The following is a 17,095-nucleotide window of genomic DNA, read 5'->3' as shown; positions in this document are numbered from 1 at the left end:
GCACTGTCGGAGGGGCAGTACTGAGGGAGTGCCGCACTGTCGGAGATGCAGTACTGAGGGAGTGCAGCACTGTCGGAGGGGCATTACTGAGGGAGTTCTGCACTGTCGGAGGTGCCATCCTTCAGAGTGGTTAAATCGAGGCTCTGCCTGCCTGTTGTGCTGATTCAGGCTGTTGTGAGAGATCCAGTGACTGCTTAGACAAAGAGCAGACGTCCAGGCCAACATTCTACTCTCGAGCAACATCTGAGGAACACAGAGTAACCAGCGCTTTGTCGCACTACGATTTCCGGGATCTTGATCTCCACAAACTGGCTGCCAAGCCTGAACTTGAATGAATTGACTGTATGCGAAGCACATGGAGGTTGTTTTATTATTCATTCTCAGGATGTTGGCTTTGCTGGCAGGGCAGTTGTACATCCCGCTCAGTTGGGTTTTTCCCACAATCCCACAGCTTCATGGTCACTTGTATTGACACCAGCTTTGTATTCCCAGATTTTTATATTTCTCAAACTGTCCATGGTGGGATAGGAACTCATATTCTCAGGATTATTAGTCCAGCAACTGAACCGCTGCGCTACGCAGGAGGGGATGGAATGTGGAGCCCCAGACACTTTCAACGCAGATTAACCGAGCTACTTGTGGTTGACTGTGAGGGGCACTAAGGGATGTGGAACAAAGGTTTGACAGCTGGGCTGGTCTGGCCAATTGCTCTTCCTGTGAGCTTCGAGCGGTTTCGGAATAAGGTGTGCTGCTGTCTCTTTCCCCCGGAGGGACAGCCATTGGCTGCAGGCTGCTTTATCTAAATCCATTCCTGTATAACTATCAGGCTGCGAGCTTCGCTAACTGGGAGAGAGAAGACTGCGGGCTGACCTGATCGAGGTCTGTAAAAATATGAAGGGGTTCGATAGGATAGACGTAGATATGAGTTTTCCACGTGGGGGAGACCAGAACTCGAGGAGAAGATAGTCACTAATAAATCCAAAAGGGAATTCAGGAGAAACTTCTTTGTCCAGAGAGTGGTGGGAATGTGGAACTCAGGGGATAAACACATGAGGGAGAAAGGAATAGAAGGATTTGGTGATGGGATGAGATGGAGAGGGATGTGAGGGGGCTCGAGTGGAGCATAAACCACCGGCAGGGACCCGTTGGGCCCAATGTAAATCTCATCTTTAGCTCCGTGCTGGCCGGCCGAATCACACCCACAGCCTTTGCTTTGCCCGTCATTCGGTGACAGTGAGGGTGTGCAGGGATCGACATTCCACAGTCTGAGACCAGCCGGCTGGAACCGGCCCTTGGCATCCAGCGATGCCCTCCAAGGCGGGAGTTGCCGTGACAATCTTTGCTTTTTATTCGTTCCTGGGCTGTGGGTGTCTCTGCCAAGGCTGGTATTTATTGTCCTCAGAAGGTGGTGGTGAGCCGCCTTCTTGAACCGCTGCAGCCCGTGTGGTGAAGGTGCTCCCACAGTGCTGTTAGGGAGGGAGTTCCAGGATTGTGACCCAGCGACGATGAAGGAACGGCCGATATATTTCCAAGTCAGGATGGTGTGTGACTGGGAGGGGAACGTGGAGGTGGTGGTGTTCCCATGCGCCTGCTGCCCTTGTCCTTCTAGGTGGTAGAGGTCGCGGGTTTGGGAGGTGTTGTTGAAGAAGCCTTGGCGAGTTGCTGCAGTGCATCTTGTAGATGGTACACACTGCAGCCAGGGGGCGCCGGTGGTGGAGGGAGTGAGTGTTGGAGGTGGTGGAGGGAGTGAGTGTTGGAGGTGGTGGAGGGAGTGAGTGTTGGAGGTGGTGGAGGGAGTGAGTGTTGGAGGTGGTGGATGGGGGGCCGATCAAGCGGCTGCTTTGTCCTGGATGGTGTCGAGCTTCTCGAGTGTTGTTGGAGCTGCACCATCCAGGCAAGTGGAGAGTGTTCCATCACACTCCTGACTTGTGCCTTGTAGATGGTGGGAAGGCTTTGGGGAGTCAGGAGGTGAGACACTCACCGCAGAATACCCAGCCTCTGACCTGCTCTTGTGGCCACAGTATTTATGTGGCTGGTCCAGTTAAGTTTCTGGTCAATGGTGACCCCCAGGATGTTGATGGTGGGGACCCAGCTCTTGTCCACACTGCCCACCGTCTCTCGTCCCCTTTCTCAGGACCCTATTCAGTAGTGTACAGCCTCGCAATGCATGCTCACAAAAGCAGATGCTGGGAATGGGAAATAAAGGCAACAGATGCAGGAACACTCAGTGGGTCAGGCAGCGTCTGTGCAGAACCGATTGCAATCTTCGGCCTGAAAGGCTAACTCTGTTCCTCTCGCCTCAGCTGCTGCCTGATCTGCTGAGTGCCGCCAGCATTTTCTGTCTTTAATGCACGCTCATTGCTGTTCTCCGCAGGATGTGAGGTGACAGCCCAGCCCGACACTCCAGTGCAGCACTGAAGGAGTGCTGCGTGTTAAAGCTCTGTGCTCTTAAACCCCTTCACCTCTCCCTCCTCCTGAAAGCCCACCTCTCTGGCCAAGCTTTCCGTCACTCCTCCCAGTATCTCCTTCTTTGGCTTGGTGTCAATTTGTGTCTGCTGTGCTCCTGTGAAGCATCTTGGGACGTTATAGGTGCTATATAAATGCCACTGGTTGTTGCCCTGTGCACTGTTCCGGTGGATGTTTAAGATTTGAAGAGCAGGGAGTTCTCCCACAATCAACACCACCAGAAACAGATTGGCTGCTCATTCCTCTCTGCTGTGGACAGAATGGTGCGACATAAATATTCACCTTTTTAAATGTTTAATGCCAGAAAACAGCCCCAGCAATTGACAAGGCTCAGACGGTCAAAGAGTGGAGCCCGGAGGTGCCCCGCGAGGAGATGATCGGCCTGGTACTTACTGTGAAGATGTTGGAGCGCCGCTTGGATTGCTTGCGGACAGGGGTGGGAGTGCTGGATGCAGCGATCGTCTCGATTCGCAGTTCCTTCTGGCTCATACTGGGCGTGGACGGCACTGACGAGGAATAGTCGCTGAAGACGCCTCCATTAGCGGCCTGCGGGGTTCACAGCAGATTAAAACCAGCACAGCACCCACTGGGTGACCCACAGTCTAACACAGCACCCACTGGGTGACCCACAGTCTAACACAGCACCCACTGGGACCCACAGTCTAACACAGCACCCACTGGGTGACCCACGTCTATCACAGCACCCACTGGGTGACCCACAGTCTAACACAGCACCCACTGGGTGACCCATGTCTATCACAGCACCCACTGGGTGACCCACAGTCTAACACAGCACCCACTGGGTGACCCACAGTCTATCACAGCACCCACTGGGTGACCCACAGAACGACTGAGCCTCCACAGCCCTCTGGGGCAGAGAATTGCAAAGATTCACCACCCTCTGAGTGAAGAAATTTCTCCTCATCTCAGTCCTAAATGGCCGACCCCTTATCCTGAGACTGTGACCCCTGGTTCTAGACTCCCCAGCCCGGGGGAAACACCCTCCCTGCATCTACCCGGTCAAGCCCTGTGAGAATGTTGTATGTTTCAATGAGGTCACCTCATTCTTCTAAACTCTAGAGTATCGGCCTAGTCTGCTCAATCTCTCCTCATAGGACAATCCCCCCATCCCAGGAATCAGTCTGGTGAACCTTTGCTGCACTCCCTTCATTGGCTGTAAAGCACTTTGAGACGTCCTGAGGTTGTGAAACATGCTGTATGAATGCAATAGTGCCCACTGAGGCTGCAGGTGAGCTGCTCACCTCCCTCCCTCCCCTCACCCCCATCTCCAGTCAGCAGTACAGTGAGCGTGCTTGCGTATGTGTGCACTTGTGTCGATCTCTCTCTCTCTGGTTATAACCAGCTGCAGCACATACATGTCAATATCAAACAGTACAGCTGGCTCCCACATTGACCACACGGCCCTGATACCCTGACAGTGAGGCCTCACCTGGTTGATGTGCACGGATGGGATGGAGGCGTTCGGAACGGAGGAATGACTGGGCGAGTTCGGCAGTGACTTGCACGGTCCGATTGATAACTGCTGCTTCTTCCGCAACGCCACAATCTTCTGAGCCACTAAACAAGGGAACATCAGACACCGTCAGGCTTTCTGACTGAGCCAATCAGTTATCGACACAGACCCTGCACAGACAGCCCCAGTATCCCCGTCTTTCACCAAGGTGCTGACTCTCTCTCGCTCAGCAGCGTTCCAACACCTGGCGGTACTTTGCCCGAGCAAGCGCTTCTCACTTGTGAGCACAGCCATCTAGAGACCATTTGCAGCGTTCCAACTGTAGTTCAACTTCTGGGGCTGGTCGTGTGCACAAAGACAATGATATACGAGAACTACAACTTGTTTGATAGTTCCTGGTCGTCTGAGGGGTTTCTGTCACTCTGCTGCACTGCCGCAGTACCACAGTGCGCCACCATGGGGCGCCAGTGGGAGCTGCGACTTCAGTTGGATCAACACCACCACCTGCAGGTGACTCAGCAGTACTGCAGCCACTCTGACAACCTGTGAATTTTAACAGGCATCAATTTACTGCATGATAAATACAGATAAATAAATTGCACAAAGAGCTGCCGCAGACAGCATTCGGTCACTAGAAGGGAAAAGAACAGGGAGAAAGAGTACCAAAATGAAAGGGGCCGCAAGGGGACGAAAGGGAGTTATATTTCCTGTTAGGAGCCCTGCCTGCAGATGGGAGCTGCCAGAAACGTTGCTGCTGTGAATTCAGCACGTGCTGTGAAAGGTCCGAAGGTGGCATTACCATCCTGGAAGACCCGTTCTACATTCAGTCCATACGTAGCACACGTCTCGTAGTACGTGCATCGCTTCAAGTCATTGGACAGCTTCCGGGCCCGAGCATCATCGATCACCCGAGGGTTCGTTGCACTGATCGCATCTAATAAACGGATCAATGACAGGCGATCAATAAACGGTCACAGATTAACTACAAGTGATCAATAAACGGTCACAGATTAACTATTGGCGATCAATAAACGGTCACAGATTAACTATAGGCGATCAATAAACGGTCACAGATTAACTATTGGCGATCAATAAACGGTCACAGACGAACTACAGGCGATCAATAAACGGTCACAGATTAACTACAAGCGATCAATAAACGGTCACAGATTAACTATAGGCGATCAATAAACGGTCACAGACTAACTATAGGCGATCAATAAACGGTCACAGATTAACTATAGGCAATCAATAAACGGTCACAGATTAACTATAGGCAATCAATAAATGGTCATAGACTAACTATAGGCGATCAATAAACGGTCACAGACTAACTATAGGCGATCAATAAACGGTCACAGATTAACTATAGGCGATCAATAAACGGTCATAGACGAACTATAGGCAATCAATAAACGGTCACAGATTAACTACAAGCGATCAATAAACGGTCACAGATTAACTATAGGCGATCAATAAACGGTCACAGATTAACTCAATACTAAATATTATAGAATCTTTGGAGAAATATAGAATGTTAAGAGGCAAAATTAAAAATAATATTAGGAATGCTAAGAGAGACCATGAGAAAGTCTTGTAATATTAAGTAAAACCCAAAGATGTTCTATAAATATATTAAGAGTACGAGGGTAACTAAAGAAAGGGTAGGCCCTATTAGAGACCATGAGGGCAATCTTTGTGTGGAGATGGAAGATGTTGGTCGGGTTCTTAACGAATACTTTGCATCTGTTTTCACAAAGGGGTAATGCAGATACTGCTATCGAGGAGGAGTGTGATATTCTGGATGAAATAAACATAATGAGAGAGGAAGTATTAAAGAATATAGCGGCTTTTAAAGTCCCCAGGCCCGGATGAAATGCATCCCAGGCTGTTGAGCGAAGTAAAAGAAGAAATAGCAGAGGCCTTGCCCATCATTTTCCAGTCTTCTTTGGATTCAGACATGGTGCCAGAGGACTGGAGGACTGCTAAAGTGGTACCTTTGTTTAAGAAGGGAGAAAGGGTTAGGCCGAGTACATAAGAACGTCAGAAATAGGAGGAGTAGTAGGCCATACGGCCCTCGAGCCTGCTCCGCCATTCAATAAGACCATGGCTGATCTGATCATGGACTCAGCTCTAATTTCCTGCCCGCTCCCCATAACCTCTTATCCCCTTATCGTTTATGAAACTGTCGATTTCTGTCCTAAATTTATTTCACAGCTCTCTGAGGTAGCGAATTCCACAGATTTACAACCCTCTGAGAGAAGAAATTTCTCATCTCAGTTTTAAATAGACGGTCCCTTATTCATAAGAACATAAGAATTAGGACCAGGAGTAGGCCATCTAGCCCCTCGAGCCTGCTCCGCCATTCAACAAGATCATGGCTGATCTGGCCGTGGACTCAGCTCCACTTACCCGCCCGCTCCCCGTAACCCTTAATTCCCTTATTGGTTAAAAATCTATCTATCTGTGGCCTCACCAATCCCCTGTACAACTGTAGCAAGACTTCCCTGCTTTTATACTCCATCCCCTTTGCAATAAAGGCCAAGATTCCATTGGCCTTCCTGATCACTTGCTGTACCTGCATACTAACCTTTTGTTTCATGCACAAGTATCCCCAGGTCCCGCTGTACTGCAGCACTTTGCAATCTTTATCCATTTAAATAATAATTTGCTCTTTGATTCTTTTCTGCCAAAGTGCATGACCTCACACTTTACAACATTATACTCCATCTGCCAAATTTTTACCCACTCACTTAGCGTGTCTATGTCCTTTTGCAGATTTTGTGTGTCCTCCTCACACATTGCTTTTCCTCCCATCTTTGTATCGTCAGCAAACTTGGCTACATTACACTCAGTCCCTTCCTTCAAGTCGTTAATATAGATTGTAAATAGTTGGGGTCCCAGCACTGAGCCCTGCGGTATCCCACTGGTTACTGGTTGCAACCAGAGAATGAACCATTTATCCCAACTCTCTGTTCTCTGTTAGTTAGCCAATCCTCTATCCATGCTAATATATTCCCCCAACCCCGTGAACTTTTATCTTGTGCAGTAACCTTTTATGTGGTACCTTGTCAAATGCCTTCTGGAAATCCAAATACACCACATCCACTGGTTCCCCTTTATCCACCCTGTTCGTTACATCCTCAAAGAATTCCAGAAAATTTGTCAAACATGACTTTCCCTTCATAAATCCATGCTGACCCTGCCTGCCCGAATTTTGCTTTTCCAAATGTCCCGTTACTGCTTCTTTAATTACAGGCCTGTCAGCCTAACGTCAGTGGTGGGAAAATTATTGGAAAAAATCCTGAAAGATAGGATAAATCTGCATTTGGATAGGCAAGGATTAATTAGGGACAGTCAGCACGGATTTGTTATGGGAAGATCGTGTTTGACTAACGTGATTGAATTTTTTGAGGAGGTAACCAAGAGGGTCGATGAGGGTAGTGTGTACGATGTAGTGTATATGGACTTTAGCAAAGCTTTTGACAAGTTCCCACATGGTAGACTGGTCACGAAGGTTAAAGCCCATGGGATCCAGGGCAAAGTGGCAAGTTGGATTCAAAATTGGCTTAGAGATAGGAAGCAAAGGGTAATGATTGATGGATGTTTTTGTGACTGGAAGGATGTTTCCAGTGGAGTTCCGCAGGGCTCAGTACTGGGTCCCTTGCTTTTTGTGGTATATATCAATGATTTAGATTTGAATATAGGGAGTATGATTAAGAAGTTTGCAGATGACACTAAAATTGGCTGTGTGGTTGATAATGAAGAGGAAAGTCATGGGCTGCAGGAGGATATCAATCTACTGGTCAGGTAGGCAGAGCAGTGGCAAATGGAATTTAATTCAGAGAAGTGTGAGATGATGCACTTTGGGAGGGCTAATAAGGAAAGGGGATACACATTAAGCGGTAGGCCACTTAATAGTGTAGAGGAACAAAGGGACCTTGGAGTGCTTGTCCACAGATCCCTGAAAGTAGCAGGCCAGGTGGATAAGGTGGTTAAGAAGGCATACGGAATGTTTGCCTTTATTGGCCAAGGCATAGAATATAAGAGCAGGGAGGTTATGCTTAAATTGTATAATACTCTGATTAGGCCACAGCTGGAGTACTGCGTGCAGTTCTGGTCGATATATTATAGGAAGAACGTGATTGCACTGGAGAGGGTGCAGAGGAGATTTACTGGGATGCTGCCTGGAATGGAGAATCTTAGTTATGAGGACAGATTGGATAGGCTGGGTTTGTTCTCATTGGAACAGAGGAGGTTGAGAGGAGACCTCATTGAGGTGTACAAAATATTGAGGGGCCTGGACATTGTGGATAGTAAGGGACTTTTTCCATTGGTGGAGGGATCTATTACGAGGGGGTATAGTTTTTAGGTTGGTGGAAAGTTTAGAGGGGATTTGAGGGGGGGCTTCTTTACAAAGGGTTGTGGGGATCTGGAACTCGCTGCCTGGAAGAGTGGTGGATGCAGAAACTGTCACCAAATTTATTAGATGGTTGGATGGGCACTTGAAGAGCAATAACCTGCAGGGTTACAGACCTAGAGCTGGGATAGATGGAATAACCTCTTGTTAGCTGACACAGATATAATGGTAAGTACTGCAGGGAATAGAATACGGCCAGGGTAATCTCCTGGACTAGTGTCGATCGCCTGGATGGGATGGAGAGAAATTTTCCCAGATTTTTTTTCCCCAAATTGGCCTGGGTTTTTAATCTGGTTTTTGCCTCTCCCAGGAGATCACATGGCTCCGGTTGGGGTGGAGTGTCGAATGTTTCAGTGTAAGGGGTGTCGCAGTTGTGTGAGGCGGACTGGTTGGGCTGGGTGCTCTTTGCCTTTCCGTCATTGTTCATTGGTTTATATGTAACCTTCAGGGCTGCTGACCGAGGGCCGTGCGGATCTTTGTCGGCCGGCATGGACACGATGGGCCGAATTGGCCTCCTTCTGTGCTGTAAATTTCTATGTTTCTAACTACAGGCGATCAATAAAGGATCACAGATTAACTACAGGCGATACAGTTACACTAGGTAACAGGCAGAATAGAGTCACATCCCCAGTACACAGAGTAAAGGCAATTGAGAGTCACACAGAGAGAAACATACAGTACCGCAGCATGTCAGCGTCCTTCATCGAGAGCATAGAGCAGCAACACTCCTAATGCAGCCCAGAGTCACCCTGCCAACCGCTGGTACGGGCATCTGTGGCTCTCGCAAGGCCATAAGAGCAAGCAATGCCGAGCTCACTTACCCTGTGTTCCTACAAGTACCATCGGGATCTCGGCTGTGTTACGGTAACTGGAGAGTCGCATGTAATAATTGTAAACCGTCTGGAAGCTAATCTCGTCCTCCAGACTAAAGACAAAAATCACGGCATCCACCCAGGCTGCAAACTGCAAGGGACACAAACAAAGCTAACGATCAGCGCGTGGCCCAACAAATATATCCCACCCATTCCACCAACCCGAACCTGCTCCCCGTAACCCCACCCACCCACATTCTCCCCAAATACCTTAACCCACTTAGCCAGTCCCTGGAACACCCCACTCCCTCCATCCCCCAGCCCCGATCCCCGGGACACTCCGTACATCCCCCAGCCCCGATCCCCGGGACACTCCGTACATCCCCCGATCCCCGGGACACTCCGTACATCCCCCGATCCCCGGGACACTCCGTACATCCCCCGATCCCCGGGACACTCCGTACATCCCCCGATCCCCGGGACACCCCGTACATCCCCCGATCCCCGGGACACTCCGTACATCCCCCGATCCCCGGGACACTCCGTACATCCCCCAGCCCCGATCCCCGGGACACTCCGTACATCCCCCAATCCCCGGGACACCCCGTACATCTCCCGATCCCCGGGACACTCCGTACATCCCCCGATCCCCGGGACACTCCGTACATCCCCCGATCCCCGGGACACTCCGTACATCCCCCGATCCCCGGGACACTCCGTACATCTCCCAGTGGATTGTCCAGCGGATTTGATACTGCACCAGTAATACAGAGGCCTGGACGAATAATGCAGAGAAACAGAGTTCAATTTCCACCACGGCAATTTGACAATTTTAATTCAGTTTCAGATCTCTAAAAATAAAAAGCTGCCGCTAAACTGTAAAAACATTACCTATTCACAAAAGGCCTTTGGGGCGGAAATCTGCCATCCTTCCCCAACCGAGAGGTGACTCCAGTCCCACATCAACGTGGATGATTCTGAACTGCTCTCTGAAGTGGCCCAGCAAGACACTCGGTTATATCAAACACTGCAAACATGGACTGCTGCGTTGAAGGCAGCCCACTGCCACCTTCTCCAGGATGGGCAATAAATGCCGACCTTGCCAGCGACACCCACATCTTGCCAGAATCATTGTGCAGTGTGGTCGGCTGAAAGAATTGATTGTTATAGACTGAGATCAAGGACTCCATTGGGAACAATCTACGACTGGAGGCCTGGCCCACTGACTGAGAATGGATCATCTCGCGTTCAGCCTCGATTTCGTTAGGATTCGGCACGTGCTGACGCAGATTTTCCCTCGACACATTGAATGAGTGGGGTTGGGTCCAGAGAGGCTGGATTATACATCGTCCATGGAAGGAGCTATAGTTCATTATATCCTTACTGACATGAGAGCATCAGACATTGACTTTGGAAATTAACCATCATTTGCTGAACATGGGCGACTGGACTTTGGAGGGGCAGTACTGAGGGAGCGCCGCACTGTCGGAGGGGCAGCACTGAGGGAGCGCCGCGCTGTCAGAGGGGCAGTACTGAGGGAGTGCCGTACTGTCGGAGGGGCAATACTGAGGGAGCGCCGCACTGTCAGAGGGGCAGTACTGAGGGAGCGCCGCACTGTCGGAGGGGCAGCACTGAGGGAGCGCCGCACTGTCGGAGGGGCAGTACTGAGGGAGAGCCGCACTGTCGGAGGGGCAATACTGAGGGAGTGCTACACCGTCACAGAATCATAGAAACCTACTGTGCAGGAGGTGGTCATTCGGCCCGTCGGGCAGTGCTGCCTCCTTGAAAGAGCAGTGGTGCTTAGTCCCACATTCCCGCTTTTTGCCCATATTCCTATAAATTCCTCATCCTCAGGTCCCTGTCCAAATCTCTTATAAAATTATATATGGAAGTAACTTCCTGCATCCTCCCAGGACCAGCGTTCCAGATCCTGACACCTCTCCAAGTGAAAACATTTCTCATCGCCCCGTGAGATCTTTTGTCAATGATGTTAAATTAATGACCTCTGGTTATTGACCCACTGGTCAGAGGGAATAGTTGTTCTCTATCTACTCTGTTAAAACCAGGTGCTGTCTTTTGGCAGAGACGTTAAAGCGAGGGCCCAGGCACACTCTGTTATTGCAGAGTTTCCAGCCAGGGCCCAAGGTGCGAGTGGCTTGCCTACCCACCCGCTGACGATATCTGGGAGAATTGGTGTGTGAGAAACAGGCCCTGACCAGTAACCGCCGGGTGAAGTTACGCAACTCAGTGGCCAATCAAAAGAAGGATGCAGTTGCTGAAGTTTGCCGGCTTACCTGCACCTCGGGAGGTCCCCCCTCATCCCGAATAAGCAGGAGGTAGCTCTGTCCATCAACCACAATCTCCTTCTTAAACCGACCACCTGCAAGATCAAAAAAACAGGATATCAAGGAGAAGCAACAGCCCATTCCACTGCTGCTGATAGCTGTCCAGGGAGAAAGGCTGTAATATCATCCTTGGGAGGGTACACACACTGGTGCAATACACTCCCCGGGACCCCCTATAAATACTGACACACTCCTGGGGACCCCCTGTAAATACTGACACACTCCTGGGGACCCCCTGTAAATACTGACACACTCCCCGGGACCTGCTGTAAATACTGACACAGTCCCCGGGACCCCCTGTAAATACTGACACACTCCTGGGGACCCCCTGTATATACTGACACACTCCCGGGGACCTCCTGTAAATACTGACACACTCCTGGGGACCTCCTGTAAATACTGACACACTCCCCGGGACCCCCTGTAAATACTGACACGCTCCCCGGGACCCCCTGTAAATACTGACACGCTCCTGGGGACCCCCTGTAAATACTGACACACTCCCCGGGACCTGCTGTAAATATTGACACACTCCCAGGGACCCCCTGTAAATACTGACACACTCCCGGGGACCCCCTGTAAATACTGACACACTCCCCGGGACCCCCTGTAAATACTGACACACTCCCCGGGACCTCCTGTAAATACTGACACACTCCTGGGGACCCCCTGTAAATACGGACACACTCTCGGGGACCCCTGTAAATACTGATACACTCCCTGGGACTGACTGTAAATACTGACACACTCCCGGGGACCCCCTGTATACACTGACACTCTCCTGGGATCCCCCTGTAAATACTGACACGCTCCCGGGGACCCCCTGTAAATACTGTCACACTCCTGGGATTGCCCTGTAAATACTGACACACTCCCGGGGCCCCCCTATAAATACTGACACACTCCCGCGGACCCCCTGTATATACTGACACCTCCTGGGATCCCCCTGTAAATACTGACACACTCCCGGGGACTTCCTGTAAATACTGACACACTCCCGGGGACCCCCGTAAATACTGACACACTCCCCGGGACCCCCTGTATATACTGACACACTCCCCGGGGACCCCCTGTATATACTGACACACTCCCCGGGGACCCCCTGTATATACTGACACACTCCCCGGGACCCCCTGTATATACTGACACACTCCCCGGGGACCCCCTGTATATACTGACACACTCCCCGGGGACTCCCTGTAAATACTGACACACTCCCCGGGACCCCCTGTATATACTGACACACTCCCCGGGACCCCCTGTATATACTGACACACTCCCCGGGGACCCCCTGTATATACTGACTCACTCCCCGGGGACCCCCTGTATATACTGACACACTCCCCGGGGACTCCCTGTAAATACTGACACACTCCCCGGGACCCCCTGTATATACTGACACACTCCCCGGGACCCCCTGTATATACTGACACACTCCCCGGGGACTCCCTGTAAATACTGACACACTCCCCGGGACCCCCTGTATATACTGACACACTCCCCGGGACCCCCTGTATATACTGACACACTCCCCGGGGACCCCCTGTATATACTGACACACTCCCCGGGGACCCCCTGTAAATACTGACACACTCCCCGGGGACCCCCTGTATATACTGACACCTCCTGGGATCCCCCTGTAAATACTGACACACTCCCCGGGACCCCCGGTAAATACTGACACACTCCCCGGGACCCCCTGTGTATACTGACACCTCCTGGGATCCCCCTGTAAATACGGACACACTCCCCGGGGACCCCCTGTGTATACTGACACCTCCTGGGATCCCCTGTATATACTGACACACTCCCGCGGACCCCCTGTGTATACTGACACCTCCTGGGATCCCCCTGTAAATACGGACACACTCCCCGGGGACCCCCTGTGTATACTGACACCTCCTGGGATCCCCCTGTATATACTGACACACTCCCGGGGACCCCCTGTATATACTGACACACTCCCCGGGGACCCCTTGTGTATACTGACACCTCCTGGGATCCCCCTGTATATACTGACACACTCCCCGGGGACCCCCTGTGTATACTGACACACTCCCCGGGGACCCCCTGTGTATACTGACACACTCCCCGGGGACCCCCTGTGTATACTGACACACTCCCCGGGGACCCCCTGTATATACTGACACACTCCCCGGGGACCCCCTGTATATACTGACACCTCCTGGGATCCCCCTGTATATACTGACACACTCCCCGGGGACCCCCTGTGTATACTGACACCTCCTGGGATCCCCCTGTAAATACTGACACACTCCCGCGGACCCCCTGTGTATACTGACACCTCCTGGGATCCCCCTGTATATACTGACACACTCCCCGGGACCCCCGGTAAATACTGACACCTCCTGGGATCCCCCTGTATATACTGACACACTCCCCGGGACCACCTGTATATACTGACACACTCCCGGGGACCCCCTGTGTATACTGACACCTCCTGGGATCCCCCTGTATATACTGACACACTCCCCGGGGACCCCCTGTGTATACTGACACCTCCTGGGATCCCCCTGTAGTACCCAGTTGAAGCCTCCAGGTGTTGCTGCCGCAGAATATTTACAACAGGCACAATGAGCTTTGGCAAAACATTCCATTCACTGAATGCAGCTTAAAGAGTGTCAGACACGGTGCCGGTGAAGGAAGTGGCGTGGTTTGGCACAGTGCCGGGAAATCGCGTGGTTTGGCAAAGTGCCGGCGTGGTTTGGTACAGTGTCGGCTAGTGGCATGGTTTGGCAAAGTGCCAGGAAGTGGCGTGGTTTGGTACAGTGCTGGGAAGCGGTGTGGTTTGGTACTGTGCTGGGAAGTGGTGTGGTTTGGTACAGTGCCGGCTAGTGGCATGGTTTGGTACAGTGCCAGGAAGTGGCGTGGTTTGGTACAGTGCTGGGAAGCGGTGTGGTTTGGTACAGTGCTGGGAAGTGGTGTGGTTTGGTACAGTGCTGGGAAGTGGTGTGGTTTGGTACTGTGCCAGGAAGTGGCGTGGTTTGGGACAGTGCCAGGAAGTGGCGTGGTTTGGTACAGTGCTGGGAAGTGGTGTGGTTTGGTACTGTGCTGGGAAGTGGTGTGGTTTGGTACAGTGCTGGGAAGTGGTGTGGTTTGGTACTGTGCCAGGAAGTGGCGTGGTTTGGTACAGTGCTGGGAAGCGGTGTGGTTTGGTACAGTGCTGGGAAGTGGTGTGGTTTGGTACTGTGCCGGCTAGTGGCGTGGTTTGGCAAAGTGCCAGGAAGTAGCCTGGTTTGGTACAGTGCCGGCGAGTGGCATGGTTTGGTACAGTGCCAGGAAGTGGTGTGGTTTGGTACAGTGCCAGGAAGTGGTGTGGTTTGGTACAGTGCCAGGAAGTGGCGTGGTTTGGTACAGTGCCAGGAAGTGGTGTGGTTTGGTACAGTGCCAGGAAGTGGCGTGGTTTGGTACAGTGCCGATGTACTTAGCCAGCTATCTGAATGATACAGTATGGGACAGAATTAAACACAGCACCTTCATCCTTCGTTCATTCACACTTCAGGAAGGATGTCAGGGCCTTGGGGAGGGTGCAGAGGAACTTTACGTGAATGGTTCCAGGAATGAGGGACTTCAATTATGTACAGAGGAGCTGGAGTTGTTCACCTTAGAGCAGAGAAGGTTACGAGAAAATTTAATAGAGGCATTCAAAATCATGAGAAGTTTTGACGGAGTAAATAAGGAGAAAGTATTCCCGGGGGCAGGAGGGTCGGTAACCAGAGTGCACAGATTTAAGGCAAAAGAACTAAGGAGAGATGGGGAGAATGTTTTTACGCAGCGAGTTGTTGTGATCTGGAATGCACTGCCTAAAAGGGCGGTGGGAGCAGATTCAACTATTTACAATCTATATTAATGACTTGGATGAAGGGACCGAGTGTAATGTAGACAAGTTTGCTGATGATACAACGATGGGTGGGAAAGCAAGTTGTGAGGAGGACACAAAGAATCTGCAAAGGGATATAGACAGGCTAAGTGAGTGGGCAAAAATTGGCAGATGGTGTATAATGTGGGAAAATGTGAGGTTATCCACACTGGCAAAAAAAAAGCAAATTATAATTTAAATGGAGAAAGACTCCAAAATGCTGTGGTACAGAGGGATCTGGAGGTCCTTGTGCATGAAACACAAAAAGTTAGTCTGCAGGTACAGCAAGTGATCAGGAAGGCAAATGGAATGTTGGCCTTTATTGCAAGGGGGATGGAGTATAAAAGCAGGGAAGTCCTGCTACAACTGTACAGGGTATTGGTGAGGCCACACCTGGAGTACTGCGTGCAGTTTTGGTCTCCGTATTTAAGGAAGGATATACTTGCATTGGAGGCTGTTCAGAGAAGGTTCACTAGGTTGATTCCGGAGATGAGGGGGTTGACTTATGAAGATAGGTTGAGTAGATTAGGCCTACACACATTGGAGTTCAGAAGAATGAGAGGTGATCTTATTGAAACATATAAGATAATGAAGGGGCTCGACAAGGTGGATACAGAGAGGATAGCTCCACTCATAGGGGAAACTATAACTAGGGGACATTATCTCAGAATAAGGGGCCATCCATTTAAAACTGAGATGAGGAGGAATTTCTTCTCTCTGAGGGTTGTAAATCTGTGGAATTCACTGCCCCAGAGAGCTGTGGAGGCTGGGTCATTGAATATGTTTAAAGCGGAGATAGACAGATTTTTGAGCGATAAGGACGTATTAAATGGCGGAGCAGGCTCGAGAGGCCGTATGGCCTACTCCTGCTCCTATTTCTTATGTTCTTATGGTAACTTTCAAAAGAGAATTGAATAAATACTTGAGAAGGAAAATTTTGCAGGGTTATGGGGAAAGAGCAGGGGGGAGTGGGACTAATTAAGAACATAAGAAATAGGAGCAGGAGTCGGCCATTTGGCCCCTCGAGCCTGCTCCGCCATTCAATAAGATCATGGCTGATCTGATCATGGACTCAACTCCACTTCCCCGCCCACTCCCCATAACCTTTGACTCCCCTATCTTTCAAAAATTTGTCCACCTCCACCTTAAATACATTTAATGACCCAGCCTCCACAGCTCTCTGATGTAGAGTTTCAAGGATTCACGACCCTCTGAGAAGAAATTCCTCCTCAATTCCGTTTAATTTATTCTGAAATTAAGCCCCCTAGTTCTAGATTCCCCCACGAGGGGAAACATCCTCTCTGCATCTATCTTGTCAAGCCCCCTCAGAATCTTATATCTTTCAGTAAGAACACCTCTAAATCTTCTCCATCATCATAGGCAGTCCCTCGAAATCGAGGAAGACTTGCTTCCACTCCAAAAGTGAGTTCTCAGGTGACTGAACAGTCCAATATGGGAATTACAGTCCCTGTCACAGGTGGGACAGATAGTGGTTGAGGGAAAGGGTTGGTGGGACAGGTTTGCCGCACACTCCTTCCGCTGCCTGCGCTTGGTTTCTGCATGCTCTCGGCGATGAGACTCGAGGTGCTCAGCGCCCTCCCGGATGCACTTCCTCCACTTAGGGCGGTCTTTGGCCAGGGACTCCCAGGTGTCGGTGGGGATGTTGCACTTTATCAGGGAGGCTTTGAGGGTGTCCTT

At 50.7% G+C, this 17,095-nt stretch overlaps 1 protein-coding gene across 5 annotated transcripts in view; it reads right to left on the bottom strand.

Annotated features, from left to right (window-relative positions):
* LOC139278449 (arf-GAP with GTPase, ANK repeat and PH domain-containing protein 1-like) overlaps positions 1-17,095 on the bottom strand; it is a 578,697-nt gene that overhangs the window by 231,216 nt on the left and 330,386 nt on the right. For all 5 annotated transcript variants that reach the window (XM_070897250.1, XM_070897276.1, XM_070897267.1 and 2 more), the window contains exons 4-8: positions 11,467-11,552; positions 9,182-9,323; positions 4,740-4,874; positions 3,917-4,044; positions 2,860-3,012 (exon numbers count right to left, since the gene is read on the bottom strand). In XM_070897250.1, coding sequence (XP_070753351.1) covers positions 2,860-3,012; positions 3,917-4,044; positions 4,740-4,874; positions 9,182-9,323; positions 11,467-11,552 — 644 coding nt within the window. The remainder of the gene's footprint in view (positions 1-2,859; positions 3,013-3,916; positions 4,045-4,739; positions 4,875-9,181; positions 9,324-11,466; positions 11,553-17,095) is intronic.

The sequence above is a fragment of the Pristiophorus japonicus genome, chromosome 1 (assembly GCF_044704955.1).
Source record: "Pristiophorus japonicus isolate sPriJap1 chromosome 1, sPriJap1.hap1, whole genome shotgun sequence".
Classification (NCBI taxonomy): Eukaryota; Metazoa; Chordata; class Chondrichthyes; family Pristiophoridae; genus Pristiophorus; species Pristiophorus japonicus.
Note: the sequence above shows the minus strand (reverse complement) of the source record. Positions and strands in the feature narration are given on the sequence as shown.